At 51.5% G+C, this 20,501-nt stretch overlaps 1 protein-coding gene across 1 annotated transcript in view; it reads right to left on the bottom strand.

The window, feature by feature from the left end:
- Positions 1-20,043, bottom strand: part of CD81 (CD81 molecule) — a 34,505-nt gene extending 14,462 nt beyond the window's left edge. Inside the window, exons 1-2 of the mRNA XM_065636042.1 lie at positions 19,887-20,043; positions 8,248-8,362 (exon numbers count right to left, since the gene is read on the bottom strand). Of these exons, the coding sequence (XP_065492114.1) occupies positions 8,248-8,362; positions 19,887-19,952 (181 nt within the window). The 5' untranslated portion in view covers positions 19,953-20,043. The remainder of the gene's footprint in view (positions 1-8,247; positions 8,363-19,886) is intronic.
- Between the last annotated feature and the right edge of the window lie 458 nt (positions 20,044-20,501).

Genomic DNA, 20,501 nt, shown 5'->3' with positions numbered 1-20,501 from the left:
TCACTATGTAAGCATCAGAGTTGCGATTAACTCCTGGTAGCCTGTCCTGGGTAAGAAACTCTTCACCAAAGTAACATTTGCTTCTTCAGGGCTCCACCCGAACTGGCACAATTCTGCATGAGCAAGGCTCCATCTGCCTTTCACATGCCACTACTCAGCTCATTTTTATTGCTACTTTCTCAGGAGTTTTAAAACAATATATGCTGTTTGCCATAAACAAAAAAAAAAAAAAAAAAATCAGAGAGGTATAAAATGCAAACTGCAGTGCATACAGCCATGCTGCTCTCTCCAACTGCAGTAGATTACCCTGGGAATAGCCAGAGCTGCAGCAATAGGTACAGTGAGCAAATAATTTATAGGTACCAATGTGCCTCCGCATTCCTGAGCAAGGCTACAGTGTGATTTGTAACCCTACGGCACAGTTCTCTGATACAGCAGCAGTAAGCAACATTGCTAAAGCTGCCAAACGCAACCAGCCACCCACAAAAGCAAGCTGTGAGCTGCAAGACTTGTGTCTCGGAGTTGGAGAAGTCACAGGAGGACTCACAGAGACAAGTGGTGTCAACATTGCCTGGAGTCCTCTATCTCCTTTGGAGATGGAGCCTTAAAACAGAAAGATTCAGGAAAGAGGGCCAACCAGTCTTAGCTTCACCTCCTCGTTACGTAGAGATTCAGGGTCCTGTCTGAATTCAAAGCAGGAGGCACAGCAACCATGATATGAACTCTTTGCTCAACAGCACCAGGACATGATGCATCAGAAAAAGCATCACCAATGGACCAAACATCATCCCCTCCTTCCCTGATACAACTAGGGCATGTGCTGCTTTGGGCTACAGGGACCTCCTAAAGCTTTAGCCACATGGGAAGCCCCCAAACATCAGATGCAGGGGACTGAGAGTAACTGAGCACTTCTCTCTGGATGGTGCTAAGTGGGAAATTAAAAAAAGCAGCCAAGAGGCCAGCTTAGCTCCCAGCTCACACAGATGATACGTCTATGGAAGGTGCTTTGCCTCCCAGCCAGGTAGGAAGTGGGGTGCTCAGTTCTGGGAGCAGGGAAGGGAAAGAAAAAGTTAGTATTCAATGTCAGTACTTGCTCTGGCATTAAAGCAGCATTAACTGTTGCCTGCAAGGTCGTAAAACTCATGTCCTCTCCCTGCTGAGAAGTAACAAAACAAGTAGAAGAGAACAGAACTGAAAAAAAAGGACATGATGAAAAACAAATAAAAGGAGGAACAAGCACAGCAGAGTCCATCTAAAACAAGCAGGGAGTGGGCCAGCCTTCCTCCCATGCCTACCATCCCCATCAGAGATGCTGTGCAGCTCCAGGCATGGGCATTTCTGGGCAGCGCGCAACCCATTTCAATCCTCTCCCAGCAGCTTTAGCTCATTAAGCTAATGGAAGCCAGTCTCTTCCCCCAGGTCACCATGGCAATGTTTCCAAAAGACAAAAAAATAATTAAAAAAACCAACCTCCAGCATCACATCATACTTCCCAGGAAGCCCAGGCAGCTCTCCAAGCTGTGCCTGCCCTCCCCACGGGATGTGCTTTAAAAAGGGGCTGAGAGCAGAGGGAAGAGAGATTTTCGTGTTTTTTCTCCCAACAGGCAGACTCCCGGGGGGAAGACTCTGCACATCCAAGAGTTTTGCAAGCCTCTGAGGGTGAGAGGGTGGCTGTGGCGCCTGCCCTGCCATGGCTCCTGGCCTGGAGATGCTGAACGTCACAGGCTCACCACCAGCTCTGCTGCAGGCACAGGTGGGATCATCAGATGGTGGCAAAAGGGAGACTCCATCCTATCCCACACCACCAATCCTGGATGAACGCATTCTCCGTAGTCAAAAAAATGACCATGATGTGCTTCCTTTCAACTTGGGGGCAAGAGACACAGGCAAGGAGCAAACGGTCCCTCCAGGGTGGGGTAGGGGCAGGAAAAGGGTGACTGCACCAACCAGCCAGCACAAGAGGGTCTCCTGGACATTCTTGTCCAGCTGCCTAGCGGAATTGGCCCAGCAGAACTGAAAGAGCTTTCTTGGAAGTTGGGTGAGAGAGAGGGGGCGGGAAAAGAGAGGGTTTGCTGGAAGAGGACAACTGGGAAGCCCCTCCGTTCCTCTCCACCCCCTTTCCCAAGAAAAACATCGCTGCTCTGTGGCTGCTAATGACTTCCAGATGGAGCAACAGTGTCACTAAGCTTGGAGAGCTCTCCTGGGGCTGCATGGCTCACACGGGGAGATGAAAGGCTGCACACGCTGCCCATGTCTGCGAGAACAAGGCAAGAAGGAAGCAGAGGACACATCTCCGTCAGAAAAGCAAAGGCGAGGTGGAGAAAGTACCAAACAATGTCCTTGTGAGCACACACCCATACCCAAAATGACTCCACACAGAGATGCCACAGTCAGATTTCTTCTCCTCTGCCTACCCAGTGAATGCTGGAAGGAGACTGGAGTTTTTTTAACATTTGCATACCCATGAGAGCTGAGAGAAGATCTACGGCACATCTCCCAGACTGGGATGGATGATAGTGGCACAGCACAGGAGACCCAGGCTGGAAGACGCTGGCCCATCCTCTGCTGCCCCAGCGCACAACACTCCTGGAAACATCCGTGTGCCCTGGGGTCTCACCCGCCGACAGAGCCCAAATCCCGCTAGGGGGCTTCTTGTGGGCTTTGCGTGCCAAAATATGGGGCAGGTTTTCCAAGGAAAACTGCCAAAGCTACAGGTTCATATAGCTCTGAAGAGCAAGAAGCCACCATTGGCACAGGTCCCTGGTGGCAGAGCCAACAAGAGGGGACAAAGGAGAAGGACAACTACATTATTTGTAGTCAGATATAGCTGAACCCAAAATAACCCAATGATACCCATTTATGGCCTTAAGTCATAACCAATTTTAGTCTACAGAGTAAATGAACGGCAGGAGTTGGTCACAATGAAGGTAGACTGAATCACAATAAAAGACAAGTTGTTTTTTTTAAAACAGAAATTGAATTCTATGATAAGAACACAAACAAAAAAAAAAAAGGAGAAAGGATTGTTTGTGTTGTACGGTATACAATGTAAAGCAGACACTTAGAGGGAAGTACTGACAAAGTATTTTGCCTTGAAACTACTATTTTAAAAGGAATTCCAGTATTATTGAAGGAAGCGATCTGACAGGGATTAGAGAGAAATCCAGATCAGTAAACCTCACTTTTTTTTTCCCTTTAAGGGACTAAATAATTAAATTGCCCTTAGCCGTACTTAAGTTTATTTCCAATAGAGAAAAATGCATATACTCCTGTTTTAAAAAAATCCACTTATATATTATTATTTTAAATAATTCATTTTGCCCACTGTGGTTCAAAGCCAAATGCAAGCCTTGGTTTCCACTCCCAAGCACACAAGCCCGGCTACAGCTCGTGTCTCTATGGCAAACCACTGACACACAGAGCCTTGAAAGAGCAGAGCACAAACAGGTAAGAGAAGAACCCAGTGCTGAACCAGCTGAACTAGCTGTGTGCATCTGCAGGGATCGCTGAAGCACCTCATGCCAAAACTGAAAGTGGTTTTTCATTAGTGTTTATTACAGGACTTAGAGGCCAGGACTCTTGGGTTCTTCTCTAGCCCTTTCACGACAAGTTTAGCAAAAGACTTGTTGTTGAGTCTAACCACATGATAAACAGAACTTGGCGCCGCCTTTAAAAGATGCCTAATATTTCTGAAGGGATGAGGATGAGAGCACGAAGAGAAACCAAGAGCTGCCCATTGCTCATGGCAGGTCCACACTCGCTGTAGTACCGCTGGCTTCCACAGCCTCTGCAAAATGCCGGAGCTCATCGCAACACCCTCTGCAACTAAAACCCCGGGAATCACTGCTTTTTGTCCAAGGCAGCCCTGAAAAGGCTAATTCAGAAACAAGCTGCTGTTATGGACAGAAGGCACAGCTCCCCCACAACCACTTAGCCAATGCAAGTCTGTTTGGATGATGTGCTGGGATACTCTGCACCGCTGGCCACAGCTGGGACCCACGGCAAGAGCAGCTGAAGCATCCTCACATGTTGTAAGGACAGTGGGCAAGCCCTGGGGGAGCTCAGGCAGGTGTCCCAATCCATACTATGCACTGATGCTCGGCAGTCCCTCCTCTCTGCAAGGGTCAGAACCCCCTGAGGCCAGCAAGACAGCACTTCCAAAAATCCTGAGGACCCCCACAAAAGCTTGCCAGGGATGGATGTCACACTGACTTCAAGGACAAGCATGAAGATGTGACTCAGTTCAACTCACACGCGTACTTGTTTGTGACAAATACTTCAAAGCATCCCTGTGCTTTCTGGCCCATTTCTTCCACAGCCCAGTCTGTGTGAAAAGCAGCTTGAACTATTCCAGGGCAGAAATCATTATACTGGATTGTATTTGTACAGAGCAGGACAGTGAAGAGAGTCTGTGATTCACCTTGTTAGAAAGTCTGCGTTCTCGTTAGCCAGCCTCCCCTCCAGCCCCACTGCAGCACACGGTGTTGCAGGCGTGCTGACGGCTTTAAAATTAGCCCAAAGCCACCGCGGCTTCCAGCTGTCCCTTCCTTGTCTCCCACAAGCTTTGCTGCCTGACCTGCTTGGGACCCAGATACAGAATCACAGAATGCGATCACAGTCATCAGCCTGGTTGCTAGGGAATGCCTCCCCACCCAAAAAAAAAAAAAAAAAACCAAAAAAAATTAAAAAGCCCTTGTTGCCTTTCTGTTGGGGCAGGGATACCCAGCAGGATGGCTGGGAACGGGAGGGGTGGCAGCAGCCTCGGTGGCCAAGTTTAACCAGCCACTGCGTGCCTGCCCAAAACCTTACACCCTTCCCAAGGAGCACCGGTGCTGCCGTGCTCCAGGGAGGAAACACTTCCCAGCAGAGGATTTACTATTAAAACATGAAAAAAACTGAACAGAAGCAAAACAAACCCCCTCCTCACTCCCAAAACTACACGGAAAACCGCACCCGAGCTCTGGATGCCGTTGCACTCTTCCTCGCGCTGGCCCTGCTCCCAGGGCCGAGCTAATTAGAGCAGCAGGTCGTGTCGCCCTGTCTCTCCCCGCGAGCAGCTGGACACAGATTTCCTATTTTGGATCTGGCGGGCGAGAGCGAAGCTGAGACCATCCGGCCGCTGCACTCCCCCCCTCACCGGGCAGCTTCGGGGAAAGCACCGGAAGGGACGAGCGCCTGGGGATGCTCCCAGCACACAGGCAGCCCAGCAAGGGAGAAAATGTGAAATCCAGGGCTGGAGATTTAAGGCCAACAAGAGCCGAGGCTTTTGTCCTCACCCTGCTGAATGCATTTTGCCTGTGCCTGCAGCAGCCATCTATGGGCATCACATAACCAAATCCCTGAAGGATGGGGGATCCTGGCCTTCCCCTATCACATTATCTTCACTATCATCCCAACAAAATGGGACAAAAGCAATAAGTCCATGTCACTTGCCTCTTCAAGATCCCCAGGGGCTTTTAAAACCACTGACACTGCAGCACACACTTTTTGTGGAGAGATGAGCCTGCTCCAGTTGGTACTGGTATCTGCAGAGATGGGCCAGCTCAGCCTTCTCCCATGGGCTCTCATAAATCATTGAATCACAGTTTTTTAAAGTTTTTTTTTAAATGGTAGTCTTTATGTGTAGGGTAAATAAATATCCAAGCAGTGGTTAACCAGTTGTTAGCATTCAACTTATCAATGCCTCTAGCTATCTTGAAGGATGTTTTCTGACCTGCTATCAACACCTTGCCCAGCCTCCAGACACACAGAGCACTTGAGATGCAGTATTAGACAAGGGCAAGAGGCGAGAAGGATTTTCGTTTTTTGACTGCAGATAAAGCAAATAAATGCATATTAGACCATAAGCTTAGCTCAGATGAAAAGCAAATATTTTCCTTTATAGTGAAGAAAGCATGAAACTGTGGTGCACCAGCTATCCCCATCTCTGGTACTGGCTAGTCTTTACAGCACTGAAGCAGTTAGTTTGTCATTTGCTGGAGCAGTGGGTCCACAGCCAAAATGGAAGTGCCAAAAGCCAGGACTGCAACAAGTGGTCAGGGGATCAGATGGTTTGCGAGCCATGCTGAGGAAATGCCCGTGAACAAGAGCTTGTTTAATAACCTCCCAAGCCAGCCCACAAGACAACTTGTTGGACGCAGTGCTAAAGTGCCAGAGGGTACCGCTTGCGGGAAACCCCAGCCCCAGGACTTCCCTCCTCCTGGGCTGGACAGGCGAGCAGGGAACAGTTGCCTGTGCCCACGGGGGCTGCAAACAGGGGCTGCAAGAGTGGCTGCAGGGTGCAGGGGAAGCTGAGAGCAAGGACTGGTCCCCTCCCCCTGCTCCCGCAGCAGGCTGAAGGCAGATAAGCATCACACCTGGTACCCCAGGAGCTGCTCTGCTCCCCACATCCTCCTTCTCCCATTTCCCCATTGCCATCAAGTCCCACACACCGACTGGCTGTGTTAATTGTTCTTCCTCTCCTCTAACACACAAATATCGTGGGAAAGTTGCCTTTAACAAAAGGGATCCAAATTTAGGGCAGGGGAAGGGACACAGAGAGAAACCAGGAGACACCAAGGTGCTGCTTTCCCATTCCCCCTCCTCACTCAGTACAAGTTCCACGGTGCAAGTTTTCCTCCTCTGACAGTTTCTATTGCTTCCCCTGTCCTGCAGCACTGTGGTGAAGCCTGGCCAGCCTTTAAAAGCCTCCTGATGGATCCCAGGACCAGCACACCACGCCAGACACCAGAAAGTGGCTTGCAAGGGGAAAAAAAACAAAAACAAAACCAAACCAGCTCTGGAGGCCAACCCCAGAGAGGTTCCTGCTCCCGAAGCAGGAACATCGTGTTCATATGTATGTTGGATGCCAGAGGAGAAAAAGGAGGGAGTATCAGTTCTAGGGCAGGGGGAAAAAGGAAGAAGGAGGAAAAAAAAAAAAGGCGAAAAGAAATCCCAGCCTTCAGGGTCCAGAGGGCTGGCTGGGAGAGGCAGCAGCTGAAATAAACGCTCTGCTGTTATTATTGCATGGAAATTACAGCTGCCAGAAGGAATCCAGGCTGATCTGCTGCTGAATATAACTTTAAAAAGACAGCCAGCCTCAAATCATGGGCCGCTCACGGGTATCAGAAAGCCAGCACGGTCGTGGGACCCACAGTCCGTTCCCCGTTGCCTTCTAAATAGCAAAAGCCAAGGACAAAGATAAAACAAAAAGGGGTGGAAAAGCAAAAGGTGCCCAATGGGCAGGAGGGGAGGACTCAACACTGACACTCCAGGTCCCTCTGGTTTTGGGAGAAATATGTTACCTAAGGAGGCATCAGTTGCTGGCCTCCAGAAGGAAGGAGATATTTGGGCTGTTTCCCAAAAAGGAGAGAGTTTAACTTCTTAACAGTTGCTTTTTCTCTTTTTAAAATTGAAATCTACAAAGGAGAAATGCTGTAAATACAGCTCTCAGTGTGAGGGGGACAGCAAGAGAGGAAAACCCACCGGTAGATGCAGCAGCATCTACTGTAACCAGGCACAGTCAGGGAGAGAGCTCAGACATGTCGTTTCATGGGTAAGCAGGGAAAACCAAAGGAAGACCCTTTCCAGAAGGTAATTTCAGCTACAGGGGAGAACAGAACACGGGATCAGACAGGTCCTTGCCCCAACCGTGGCAGCTTCCACTCCAAGCCGGCGCCTGTCTGGCAGGCAGCCCCTCCTGCAAGCTGCTCCCCCTTGTCTGTAAGGTATCATTGGAGAACAGGGCAAAAATAGGGATATTCATCTTCCACCAAGCCAGCATGCCATCAAATTTAAAAAATCATGCTAAGCTTAGCCATAACACACAGAGGCTCCACATGCCCCTCCTGGAGAACATGAGTCACGAGCTCGCTGAGCTTCACTTTCCACTGCCAGCCGCTCCGTCGGCTACTTTTACGTCCCTTTGGATAGGAAACGAGACACGCTTCCAAGAAGTCTCCCCCCTCTTCCCAAACGTGCTCTGGGGAAGGCTGCAGTGGAGAAAGCTCACTATGCCATAACATGTCTTTTTGTGCTTTTAGCAACCATGGCTTTGGTTTCTGTGCTTGGGCCATAGCCAACATTTAGTGAACACTTTGATTGGCACGGCAGGGAATATTGTGGGGAGTACGGGGGGAGCAGGAGGTATTTTTAGTCTGACTTCCTTGCTGCTCGCCCAGAGCTTTCTGCCCTGTTTTTGGGCACGCTGCAGTACGCCCTGGGGCATGATGCCCATGCAGCAACACCAGCATCCCCAGACCTACTTACCGACATAGAAGGTGTTGGGGGCCTGCTTGTCCCCCAGCTGCAGGTACAGGATATTCGTGGTCTGAGAGTCATGCCGGAGCCAAAGGGCCACTCCCAGGATGATGCCTCCGGCCAGCTGGGGAGAAAGCAGAGGGAAGAACCGTCACCCACCGATCCGGCCACGCAAGACCCGGATCCGCACTTTTCAGGTGGGAGCAGAAGGCTTGCTTTTCATCTTTCTGCACGTTCTTATTTATTCCTTTCACGTACAAGAACATCCTTCCTAGCCACCATCCCAGCTCTGCAGCGTGCTTTGCGCCCCATACCACATGAGCCGCACAATCTTCCCTGCTTTATGAGAAGCCTCGTCGTTCTGGGGGTGTGCAAAGCCCTTTCCAGTTCCTGCAGGTGATTTCTTTCCTAAGAGTAATTTTGTTACTCTACTAAAATGGATGGCTCAGCGTTACCCAAGAAGCACGAGATGTGTGACCGAGGCTTTTAGGAGAGCTTTTCAAGTCAGGATCAGCCCCAATTATTCCCTTTTCCCAGCAGGCTGTTAGCACCCCGTTTCATTTCTCTGATGTACAAACAGAGTTTGGGGTTTTGTTTGATCTGCTGAGAAGCAGGTAGGAAGGATGGGGAGATTGTGGCTCAGAAAGTGGGGGGGCCATTGGTTTTTCCCTCTGCCCCAGTCTCACATCCACATTACTTCCCATCCAGGGTCAGACTTCCAGTCTGAGCAGACCTAGTGGGACAGAGCTCTCTGCACCCCCAAAAGCTGCTCTGCCTTGGGGGAGACTTGTCCAACCAACACAATGCCAAAAGGCAGTAAAAACTGCTAGTAATGCAGAGCAAAAGCAGAGACATCGTGGCTCTGAACTGCTGGTGTACCCACTTGCAGGGGGTCCAAAATGCCTCCAACCCCTCCCAAACACACTCTTCACGATGTCCACATCTTGACAGTTAGCACAGTGTATAGGAGCACACAGATGACTAAGAAACTACATTCAGTGGGACCTGGTAATGTCTGCAGCAGCATCTTCGTGTTATATCCCATTACTCCCTTGCCACGGGTCTCAGGGATCTCCCCCATCAGGAGGGGACTGACAGGGATTCACGCCAGCTGCCCTTGCAGCATCGCTTTGAGGAATACCTGGTCTTCTTCCAAGGTGTCCCATGAGCATGGGAATTCCTGCAGCCATCACTTCCACTGCTTGGTTCACTGCCCGTTTAATTTGGTAATGCAACAGAAAAAGAGAAACCACAACACAGGTCCCTGTGGGTGGGCTGTGAGCTGGGACCATGCTCTCCCACTCCTCCGGCACATACGGCTTTCCTTAATGTCCTAATACAGGGGCTGAAGCAGAGCAAAGCCTTGGTTCAGGCCAAGGCACAGCGATGCTGCTTTTGGAGGTTACCATGAAGATGCTCAACGAGGCCAAGCAGCTCTGTGAGCTGATGAGGCTGAAACTGCTGCCTTGCCCGTGTTGTCATCCAGCAGAAGACTAGACACTTGCATACACGTGTGACAGAGACCCCAGGGGCAAGGACAAAAACATGCTTCGAACACAGGAGGAGATGTTCTGCCTACAGAGCATTGACCAATCTTACCACTGGAATATTTATGTCCAAGTAATGGGAAGTTTCATGACTGACTTCCTCCATGTTTTCTCTTCCAGGGAGGGGCGGGGAATGGCAACGGAGGATGGGAGCAGATGGAGGACACTGCAGTGGGGAAGCTGCCACTGAGAGGAGCTCCACCAGAGCATTTCCAGCAGAACTCACTGTGTTCTCCATGACACCCCCCTTCCATTTAAAACAAGAGGGACAGGCAAAAGAAAGAAATATACGTGTAAAAAAACCACTTAAGAATTCAATATCACTTCTACGAAAGGCTGGAAGTGCCTGTTCAAATGCCAATTTAATTTTGAGTGTTCTAAATCCTTGAAGCCATTCATCTTAAAAAAGGGAAGATAACTACCAAAGAGTACAGAAGCAGAAAAACAATTTTTTTCAAAAGGGTCCAAGTCAGGTCAGCTACAGGTATGAGAGGCACCATCGAGGTCACATCGAAAAAAAAAAAAAGAGAGTTTGTTCAGTAAAAGTGTAAAGTCTACAGTTGTGCAAGCACAGCAGAGGCCCAGTGAACACACAAGGACTGGGATCTGCAAGCGGGAGTCCGGTTTTACCCCTCGGGAGGTCAGCTGGTGGTTTTCCTCCTTGCTCATTTCTGCAAATCTCAGCCAAGAGATTTTTACAGGGGTTCCATTGAAGCTGGGGCAAAACCACAACATTTGTGCGAAACTCATAGGGCAAACAGGCCTTGAGGTTTTTCCACTTACTGTAGAGAGAAAATCCTCACCAGCTCCCTGGCGAGGGTGCCTTTCCTCAATTTGCTACCAAAATAATCAGCTTTAACACTTCTCCCACAACAACCAATGCAACTTCCCTGCCGGCACAGTCCCTGATGCCTCTCGCGCTTAGGAGAGCCTGAGGTTCTCCAAACACTGGCTATGAAGAAAAGCCACGAAAGCTGGTCCCTGCTCAAATCCAGCTCCAAATAAGGCAGCTTGTGGCTTCACAGAAAGTTACCCAAATCCAGCCTGGCATGGCTCGCTCATTGTCTGAGGGCATAACAGAGCCCATGTTTATCCTCTCAGGAGAAGAGGAATGTCCCCAAATTAATCAGTGCCACTCTTAAAGTAAAGGTCTCTTGGTGGATCTGAGGGGAGAAGAGATCCCAAGGAAGACCTGGGTTTCTGTGCTGTCTGGGAGACGTGAAGAAAAGGCTGTAGCCCTTTTTGGTTTTGTTTTCTCTCAAGGAAACATTGCTCTGCCCCAGCACGCTGCCCTCCGCACCCAGCAGCGCCCATCCCGGCACCCACAGCCGCCCATGGCGAGCCTGGGGGGACACCAGTGTGAGGAGGAGCAGCAGCTGCTTTCCAATCAAACTTGCCCTAAAACGCCCGACACAGGACCAAAAAAGCAGGCTGCAGGCTAGCCTCAATATATTTCTAACTCCTTTCGGAGCATCAGCTGATGGGATACAGCCTCTTCTGACACATCACACCCAGCCCAGCAGTGAGATCTGCCTGCTGCAGCCAGCTGAACCATCTCCAGCTGCTCCCAGTTTCAGCCCAAATGCACCCAGGAACACCCCCACGTCCCTCCCACAACCGCCTGACTCCATTTGCCTTTTTAACAGAGCACGGAGGACTTCCAAACGGAAGTTTTAATCCAGCGGCAGCTGGATTTAAGAGAAAGCAACGTTCACTTACTAATGAAAACAGGTTTTAGGCTACAATGAGTAACTTTTTCCATGAAAATTGTATATGCTTCCAACACCAAGAAGCGCAGAACGTAATTAAGGCATCTTTCTTCCCAAACGAAAGAAGACAAGAGGGAGAAAACCTCTTCAGCTCGCTACAGTAACCCTGCCTTCCACTGCACCTTCCTTGGGATAATCTCATTTTTAACACAACAACTTGTTCCAGATATAAGCTCGGTATTTTCTTCTCTCCACATCCTACAGCTGCTGCTGTTTGCCAACATGAGAGCCAGAAGAGCTCCAACCACCAATGGCAGCATCACACTGGTCTCCAGGCTGCGTATCCTCATACATTAAATATCCCTTTTTTTTTTTTAATTCCCCTGTAGGTGTCTGCGATCTCATGCAGGTTACCCCATTGCTCTGTGCTTGCCCAGCTAGTCAGACAGCAATGTCTCACAGGCTGAGGCCGTCACTCATTACAGATATTCCCCGGGTTCCCAGCACAACTCTCCATTTAAATTTTTGGAGACTAATTTAATGCAAGAAATGATCTAAAAGCTGCAATATCAGCAACACTAACACTACACTCTTAGATCTGCTTTCCACAAGCCGACCTCTCTTGCTGGCACAAAGGCACTTGCAGAGGTGGATGCTGCTGAAAGAAGCAACTGCTCAGGCTCCAACTCGGAGCACCCGGATTATTGTCCAGCATTTTAAGTGCTACTAACTTTCTCTGCTACTTTTAGAGCCTTGCAGTTTCCTTTGCTCTGGAGTGCTTCAAGTTCTCATTCTGCTGCCTTCCCCTACCTGCACTTTTTTATGCCTTTGTTTAAATTAAAAAGAAATAATAAAATCCCACAGACATAACCCTCAAAGAAAAACAACCCCTCAATGAAAGCACCACCTCCTCCACCTTCCTCACCCCTTCACAAATCCACCATGGGCCTCTAGGGGTACCCAGTCCCCAGCACAGGATCCCCATTGCATCGCGGGTGCCACCCGGGACGGGGCTGACCCTGCAGATCGCGCCCCGAGCACAGCAGAGGTGGCGCGGCAGGCTCCAACATTTCCTCTTTACCGCTATTTTCCAGCTTCCAGAGATTTATTGCTTCTTCCACAGACAGCCAGAATTTCCAGCTGGATCCTGCCTGTTCAAGGCTTGCTTTGCACAGGGACGCCACTCTTGCTGGGCAGGGCGGGAGGAAGCCCCGGTTGGATGCTGCCTAGGGGAGGGAAAAGGCAGCCCCCTAGCCCCCAGGAAGTGATGGGGTGGTACCCACAGGATGGTTTCACCTTCTGAGCATCACGATGAAGGCGGGTGTGCAGCCCCCGTTTCCTGCCCCATCCACCGTGCACAGTGGGGCTCCTTTCTGGATTGAGCCTCAGCAACTGGTATGCCGTTCAGCCTAGAATTTCCCAGATCCAGCTGTGGGGCAAGGGAACAACCCCCATCTTTCACAGCTTAGTCACTCCTACCCTCCAAAAGAAATTCCCATGATTTACAGGTGTGAGGAATGGCCCCATTTCCCCCTTTAATGTAAGGCACCCCATAACCAAGCTGCCCCCACCTTTGCCTGCTGCCCCCCAGACACTCACATATGCCAGGACGTGCATCACCCCCTGGCCCTTCCACAGCCCCCAGCCCTTTTCCTCATGCTTCCTTCTCTGAAATAGATTTCCTGGCAGGGAGGAGGAAGAGGAGGAAGCAGCCCTGGCTGTAGGGGGGCTTGCTGGCCATGTCAAAGCGAAGCAGACATCCTGCAGCTCAAGCCGGCGGCGGAGGGAAGTGGAGGTGCCAGAGGTTTCACAATGCTGTATTTTTAGCAGCGCCGCTTCCCACAGCCGGCCCTGCCGCCTGGATGCTGCTTCCCACCCCGCAGGAGCCAAGGGAAGCTCCTGCCTTACTGCAAAAATGCTGCCGGCGGAGCCTGCGCCACGATGCCTGCGAAATACCAGTTACGAACAAGAAGCAGGATGCTGCCAAGAAAGCTTAATGGATTTTAGCTGTTTTACAACTCAGGTAGATGATTAGAGATTTTTAACAGGCTTTCGCGCTGCACAGGCTTGCAGTTTTCCCTACACCACCTGGAAGCTGAGCCCTTTGAGGGGGCGGCACTCGGACCCCACTCGGGGAGCCCAGCCCAGGGCTCCCCATGGCTCCTCTCCAGCACAACCTGCAAAGCAGCCAAGATGGGGTAAAACTGAATCCTCCTCCTTTTAGGTGTGGGGAACTGAGGCAAAGAAGGACGAAATGGCTTGCCAAGGCTGAAGCACCTTGCCATGCAAGAAGCCCCTTGCACAGCCAGGAATTAATTGCTAATTTGGCATTGAATCCTTTGCTCCCAGGTAATTTGTGGATCTCTACGTGGAATAGCGGATATCCCGTTCTCCAATATGTGCAGTGTAAATAATGAAACATTTTGTTGCCACATCTAGTGTGAGTGGGGAAAAAAGCAAGGAGCTAGAGATTCATAACTTGATGGAAACTACCTTTGGAAAGGCAATACAAGCCCTTGCAAGATGTGTGTTAGGACCTTACGGGTTCTGCACCACGACCTTGAGGACCAAGGTGAGCAGGAGAGGAGCATGGGACCATTGGTGGCAGGTACACACGTACAGGCAGCACCGATCCTGCCTGCACCCTGCATCTCTCTTCCTGGAAAGCAGAAGTTGAATTTCTTTCCTACTGCAAAATGATGCGCCCTGCAGAAGTGCTGAAAGGTGCAGCAGGGGGCTGAGAGTTGAAAGGAAGCCCATGAACCAGGGAACTTTGGTTTGATGCTACAACGGTCTTCATGTCACAAACATAGGACTTCACACCCAAAATTCAATTAAAATTTTTAGATGAGAAGCATTACAGACCGGCCCCACGCTGCTTGTTGTGGTGGACTGTGGGATACCCTAGAGCATCAACACATCAGGACCCCCCGCCAAGACTTTTTGGGGGCTGTAATCAGAGGATATGACTTAAATCAGACAAATGCAGTTGCAGTTTGACAGCCACTCAACATAAAAGCTTCTTCACCAAGCTTGGCACAGGCACTCGCAGCGACAGATAGGACTGTTGTTGGAAAGTGCAGGCAAGGTCCTCCCATGGTGATCATGCTCGATGGCCACCAAAGGTCAGGCTGAAAGTTTGCAGGCAAGGACTACCCAGTGCTGCAGACGGTGCTTGCGAGGAGCCCTGTGCTTCGCCCGCCGAGAGGCAGAGGAGGCAGCCGGCAGCCCCTGCTTGCTCCCAGCAGCGGCTATTAATAGAGCTGCTGGCTGGGGTGAAATTCTCCACTGGTGCCTATAGTTACCAGCCCCACAACACTGCAGGGCTTTTCAAAACAAGCTCCAGAGGAACACTCCCAGAGAAGCAGCATGCCAGAGGCCAAATAAAGCTTGATGGATGGGAGGAGAGCAGGAATTCTGCACCAAAATCCAGGAGTGGGGTCCTTCGATGGGGAGCACTGAGCCCTCAGGCTGCTCCTCACCCACTGCAGCCCGATCCCCACTGCAGGTAGAACACTGACATCTACCAGCAGGGTTTAATCATCCTCGGCAGAGAGGAAAACAATTTCAGATATTGCTTTAAAATTAATTTGGCCCCATGCATAAGCATTTAACTACAATGTTAATACAAACTGCTTTCCCTTTTTAATAATACAGTGAAAAGCACTGCACAGTACAGGAAGAAAGTGTGCCTCAAGGCACTGTACATGGGTTAATACTCTTGCAGGAGATAAGCACTGCAGTTGTTGATAGAAGAATAACCTCAGGAAAACAAATCAAGCCCTGCTCCAGCCACCAGTGATGCTTCCTCCTTGTGACTGCAGCCCAGCCCATCACCTGAAATCTGGTACCCTCATAGGGCAGGGCCCCCTTCTCTTCAAAAGACCCGCTTAAATAGCCTTCTGCATGTACAGGTTTCAGAATAGGTTTCGTAGGTGATGGTAGGAGCGTGTTCACCTGACAGAGAGCCCAGAAACACATCCCAGAGAGCCATCGACAGGAAAACTTGGACCCAGCTACGGGGCTTACTAAGAAAACCCCTCCCTTGCCCTTCAAAGACAAGCATTAAATAGCTGCCGGGTCAGACACGTGGAAATAGACTTGCCTGTACATCGTTCCAAGATACCAACCCCAAAGTCAGTGGAAGATGATGCTGGGCTAGTGCCATCTCCTCGCTGCTCACAAGACTTTGTGACTCCCAGAGAGACCAATACCCAAACCAAACCCCGCGCTCCGCGGCAGAGCCGCCTGCTACCTGCTGTCACTAACAGCATTTAACCAGTGTTCCGCACGTGCCTGTGGCCAGAACAAAACGCGAGCTGCTTCATGAGCCCAGGGAGTTATTTCAAACCCGTGCTTCAGAGCTGCACGCCGTGTGATCCACCGGCTCTTCCACTCTCCATTTAAACCTGTGAACAGCAGTCCTCAGCCAACCTCCTCGTCACATCAGGAGAGTGAGGAGCCACTCAGCAGAGTTGTCACCATGGGACCACCACAGACAGCTGCCACCTCCAGCCACTGTCACCTCTAATCAGCAAAGCCAAATATCTTTGTACACACTTTGTGGAATCCAGGGGACAGCCAACAGGTTTTCCAGTGTTACACAAGAAAATACTCGTCTCCTTCACCTCTTCCTTTCCAATCACCACTGTCAAGACAGACTTTCACTTCCAACTTCCCTTGGCTCTTGCCTTTCTTCCCCTTTGCACCCCAACTGCACCGCACCCCCTCAACACAAGCAAGAGAAAACAGCTGAATGGTGCCTGGAAAATGGCATTAGGAGCAAGATCTTCCTTTTAATTAGACACCGCTCTGGTAGGGCACTCAGCAGTGCTCTACACCTGGAAGGCTGCCATAGGGTGTATTAGCTAATAAGCTGAGCGATCCTTCTCCGAGCAAGCCAATTTCTCCTTGGTTACGTTTAATTACATTTTAAAATAGCTCTTGGACTTCCTTTGGCCCCTCCAGGGACTCTTTGCAGAGGTGGTCAGTTCAGCCCTCTGCTATCAGATTCAGATAATTCAAGAGAGCAGTCAAAGTCCGGCTGTCTACTGAGAGTGGGATGGAGAAGCAGCTCCATCCCACCACGTGCCCAGCCCAGCGCAGCCCAGGCTGCAGGGTGAGCTGGGACTGCCCGTCACACCGGTAATGGTACCGCCAGCGCTCCCTCTTGCACGGCAGGGCGGCAGAGCATCCCCTCGCCACCGGCCACGCCAGGGTTTCAGGACAAGTTTGCAGCACAGAAAAGCATTTGTCTTACCAGCCCTGTGTTTTACTAAGCAGGTGAGGTCCCCAGGTGCTGCCTGTGGCCTCCTCCACCACGCTGGTCGGCGGATGCTGCTGTGAGACACACAGGGACCCTTTGTCTCCCAGGATGGGCACCCATTTGTACACATGGTTTGTGTAGCAGCCACAGCTCCCTCCTCGAGAGCCACCCTGGACTGAGCACATAACCCTGGCATCTTCTTCACAAAAGTGCATGCACAAAGGAAAAGCAACCCCAAAAATAAAATCAAATTGAAAGATCTTGGGCAGTCAGGACTGCCGAGCCATCCCAGGGAGCTGGCAGCAGGGCTGCCTTCTCCTTTTCAACACAGCAGCTTTGTGAAACTCCCCCTGCTCTGCCAAGGGAAGGAAGCGGAGGGAAGCCAGAGGGGTGTCAGTTTATTTACACTCCAGCAGGACAGCAGAGCTACTTTAAAAAGTTATCAAAGTTTCTTTCTTAATTGTTAACATCGTTAAGACTGAGAATTGCTTCCTTTCTTCCTCTCAGGCGCTAGAGGCAAGCTCCGGGGCAGCACAATCCGGAGCCTGCCAAACTTTGAGCTCTGCCTCCTGCTTGTTTTCACCAACAGCGCCCTACCTCAGCTGGGCGCAAGACAAACGATAAGCAAATAATGAGCAAACCTTAATGAGCAGCCCTTGCATGCTTATCAGCTGGCAGGAGCACAGGGCTGGGAGTGCCCCAACTCACATCTCTTTGGGGTCAGAGCTGGAGTCCCAACACAGCCACCCTGCAGCAAGGGTGCTCAGCAGCACGTCCAGCTTTCAAATGTCACCCCGTAAAAAGGACCTTAGAGCTTCAGTGGAGGCCAAGGCAACCCTCCTCAGCAGGGGATGCAAGGTTGGCTGCTAACCATGTTCACGTGGTGGTAAACCTAAAATTCCCCTTGACTAGTTTAAAAAAAAAAAAAAAACCACACACAACAAAACCACAAAAGGACTTGAAAACCATCAGACCTGGTGTTCAAACACCCTTCAGCAGGCCAGCCTTGCAAGAAAGCATTGCTAATTCTAACAAAGCCCAGGCTCCCCATCTGCACCAAAGGTGGTCGGAGATGACCAAGTGCAGGGGACCTCAGCAATGAGAGGTGTTTCGGGGAGCTGCAGGGTCCCAGCTCCCAGGCACCTCTCATTGGGAGAAGCTGGAGCATCTTTCCCCAATGCTTGCAGGGAACAGGTGTCAGGCTCCCTCTGAGGTGTAGGGCAAGGCACCAGAAGTCCTAACAGGGAAATTAAATGGGTTGGCTAGTCCTCTTGGAAGCAAAATGCCCGCTTTTAAAAGATAAGCTGTTTTGCAAACACACACTGGGGTGAGCGAGCGAGCTTGCTCTGGAGCAGCAGCTCCGCAGAGCCCCCTGCATCCTTCCTGCCGCCCAGGAGACCCTTCCTCCCTCCCATCCACACCCGGCAGCTCCAGCGACAAGAATGGCAGGAAATTAGGACCAGAAGGGAAGAAAAAGCCCCGGGATAAGCGTGATAACTCGGAAGGAACAACACTTCAGAGAAAAGTCTACCCACCTCCGTCCTGCCATTTTAAGGGTGGAGGAAGAGGTTAAAAAAAAAAAACAACGCAGGACTGTCCTGCATTTGTCTTGCAGATGGCAACGCATCAGGTATCAATTAACACCGCTGTCGTCAGAGCTCGTCATCTTCCCCTTGGTCCATGTTATACCCAAAAATAAGGCGAAAAGGCCTGAAATCATGCTGGATTTGACAGCGCTCACTCCCACTCAGCAGTCAGCCCTACACCTCAGGAGGGGAGACCCCCTCAAGGGCTTCACTGTGCACCCCCAGGGAGAAGGTGGCAGGCGGAGGCTCCAGCCAGGCAGAGTAACTCCGGGTGCCGAGGGAAGGTTTGCTCTGGAAGGCATCGCTCCCCTCTCCACCCTCCTCACTGCATTCACTGGTGCAAGTAAACACGAAGAAAAACACCAAACTCCTTGTCAACAGAACAGGGTGTCAGACAAGGGGCCCATCCTGACCACACAGCCCGCACTCGGCAAGCGGCACCTTGCCTTTGCAAGGTGGGGCTGGGCTCGCTTGGGAGAAAAATATCATTTGGGGGAATGGAAAATAGTCTATTTTAAAAGAAAAAAAAAAAGCAGAGAGCAGCCTGCTTGGGCACATTGCATTGCTTCTGGGTGCAGGAGCAGGGTGAGAGCCTTTCTTGCCATGCCAGCCCTTCGCTGCCGGAGGGTGTTCCTAACCAGGACAAACCCAGTTTGCAGAGAAACTGGGATACATCGCTTTTTGCTAAATTAGCCACATGTCTGGATAGATTATTTCATGAGAAACCTTCTCAGGAAAGGCAACCTCTCCAGCCTGGGTAAAATTTTCATATAACTTGGCAGGCAGTGGAGACAGCGGTTCCCAGCTCGGGCACGACCCAAATGCGGGCACTGAGGCCAGCTCCTGCCACGGTGCCAGGGCTCTGGAGCCCTGTCTGCTCCCCACCAGCTCTCGGAGTGGGGAGGGTGAAACCAGCCCAATTCGCCCGTATTTTTTGAACAACGTCTCCTCTCCAGCTCCCCTGCAGCAGACGGCTGGGCCGGCGCCTCTCCTTCCCCCCGCCCGGCAGCATCCCTCCCTCCCGCCTTCTGTCCTTCCCTCCCCAGCCGGCTCAGAACCGCCGCTTGCCACAGCAACAGGGGGCTGGGGAGCGGCAGCCCCCAGAGGGGACCCCGACCCGCTGCGGCACCCCCCGCCCCACCCCAGCTCTGCCCCCGCCGCGGGAGCAAAGCACCCTCCACCCATCCGCTCACAGAGAATGCATATAAACATATCCCCTACGCATATCTATATAAAAAGATATATAAACAGATATGTGCGTGCAAATAAATAAATATATACACGTATTAAAAAAAAACCCGTAAAGGATAAACACACAACTCCCCCTGCTCCCCCACCCCGCCTCAAAAAAAGGCGAACCAACAAACCAGCCCCTAAAGCATATCGCAGGCAGCAAGCCTTAATACTGGGCGAAGGTGGGGGGAAAAAAGGTTAAAACCAGGCGGAGGTAGGCGAGCCATATTGGAGCCCCCTCACTGAAAGCGCCGGGGTGGCTCAGCCTCCCTCCAACCTCTCGCCCCTGCATCGCCCCGTGGCTCACCCAGAAGATGAAGTTGAAGACGAAGAGGACGTATTTGATGCACTTGGTGCAGCCTTCCACCCCCATGGCGGCGCGGGCGAGGCGGGAGGCAGCTGCGGCTCCGCTCAATCTCTGCGGCCGGGCTGGGGCGGTGGTGCGGGCGGCGATAGTCAACCCCGCCCCCGCGGCCGATGCCCCGCCCCCGCGGCCGACGCCCCGCCCCCCGCGGCCGACGCCCCGCCCCCCGGCGGCCAATGCCCCGCCCCCCGGCGGCCAATGCCCCGCCCCCCGGCGGCAGACGCCCCGCCCCCCGCGGCCGACGCCCCGCCCCCCGCGGCCAATGCCCCGCCCCCCGGCGGCAGACGCCCCGCCCCCCGCGGCCTATGCCCCGCCCCCGGCGCCCAGTGCCCCGCCCCACCGCCCGCTCCGGGCTCGGGGGGTCGGCGCACAGCGCAGCTCCCTCAACCCTTCCCGAAACTTGGGGACTCCTGCCCTTTTTTTTTTTTTTTTCCTGTTTTTTTTTTTTTTTTCTTTTTTCCTTCTCCTCCCTTTTTTCCTTTTGCCTTTCCCCCCGCCCTTTTCTCTTTCCCCTTCCTTGTTTCTTTTTTTTTTTTTGGTGTGTTTTTTCCTACATGC

The sequence above is a fragment of the Caloenas nicobarica genome, chromosome 5 (assembly GCF_036013445.1).
Source record: "Caloenas nicobarica isolate bCalNic1 chromosome 5, bCalNic1.hap1, whole genome shotgun sequence".
Taxonomy (NCBI): domain Eukaryota; kingdom Metazoa; phylum Chordata; class Aves; order Columbiformes; family Columbidae; genus Caloenas; species Caloenas nicobarica.
The sequence above is the reverse complement of the archived record's forward strand: the minus strand, read 5'-3'. Positions and strand labels throughout refer to the sequence as shown.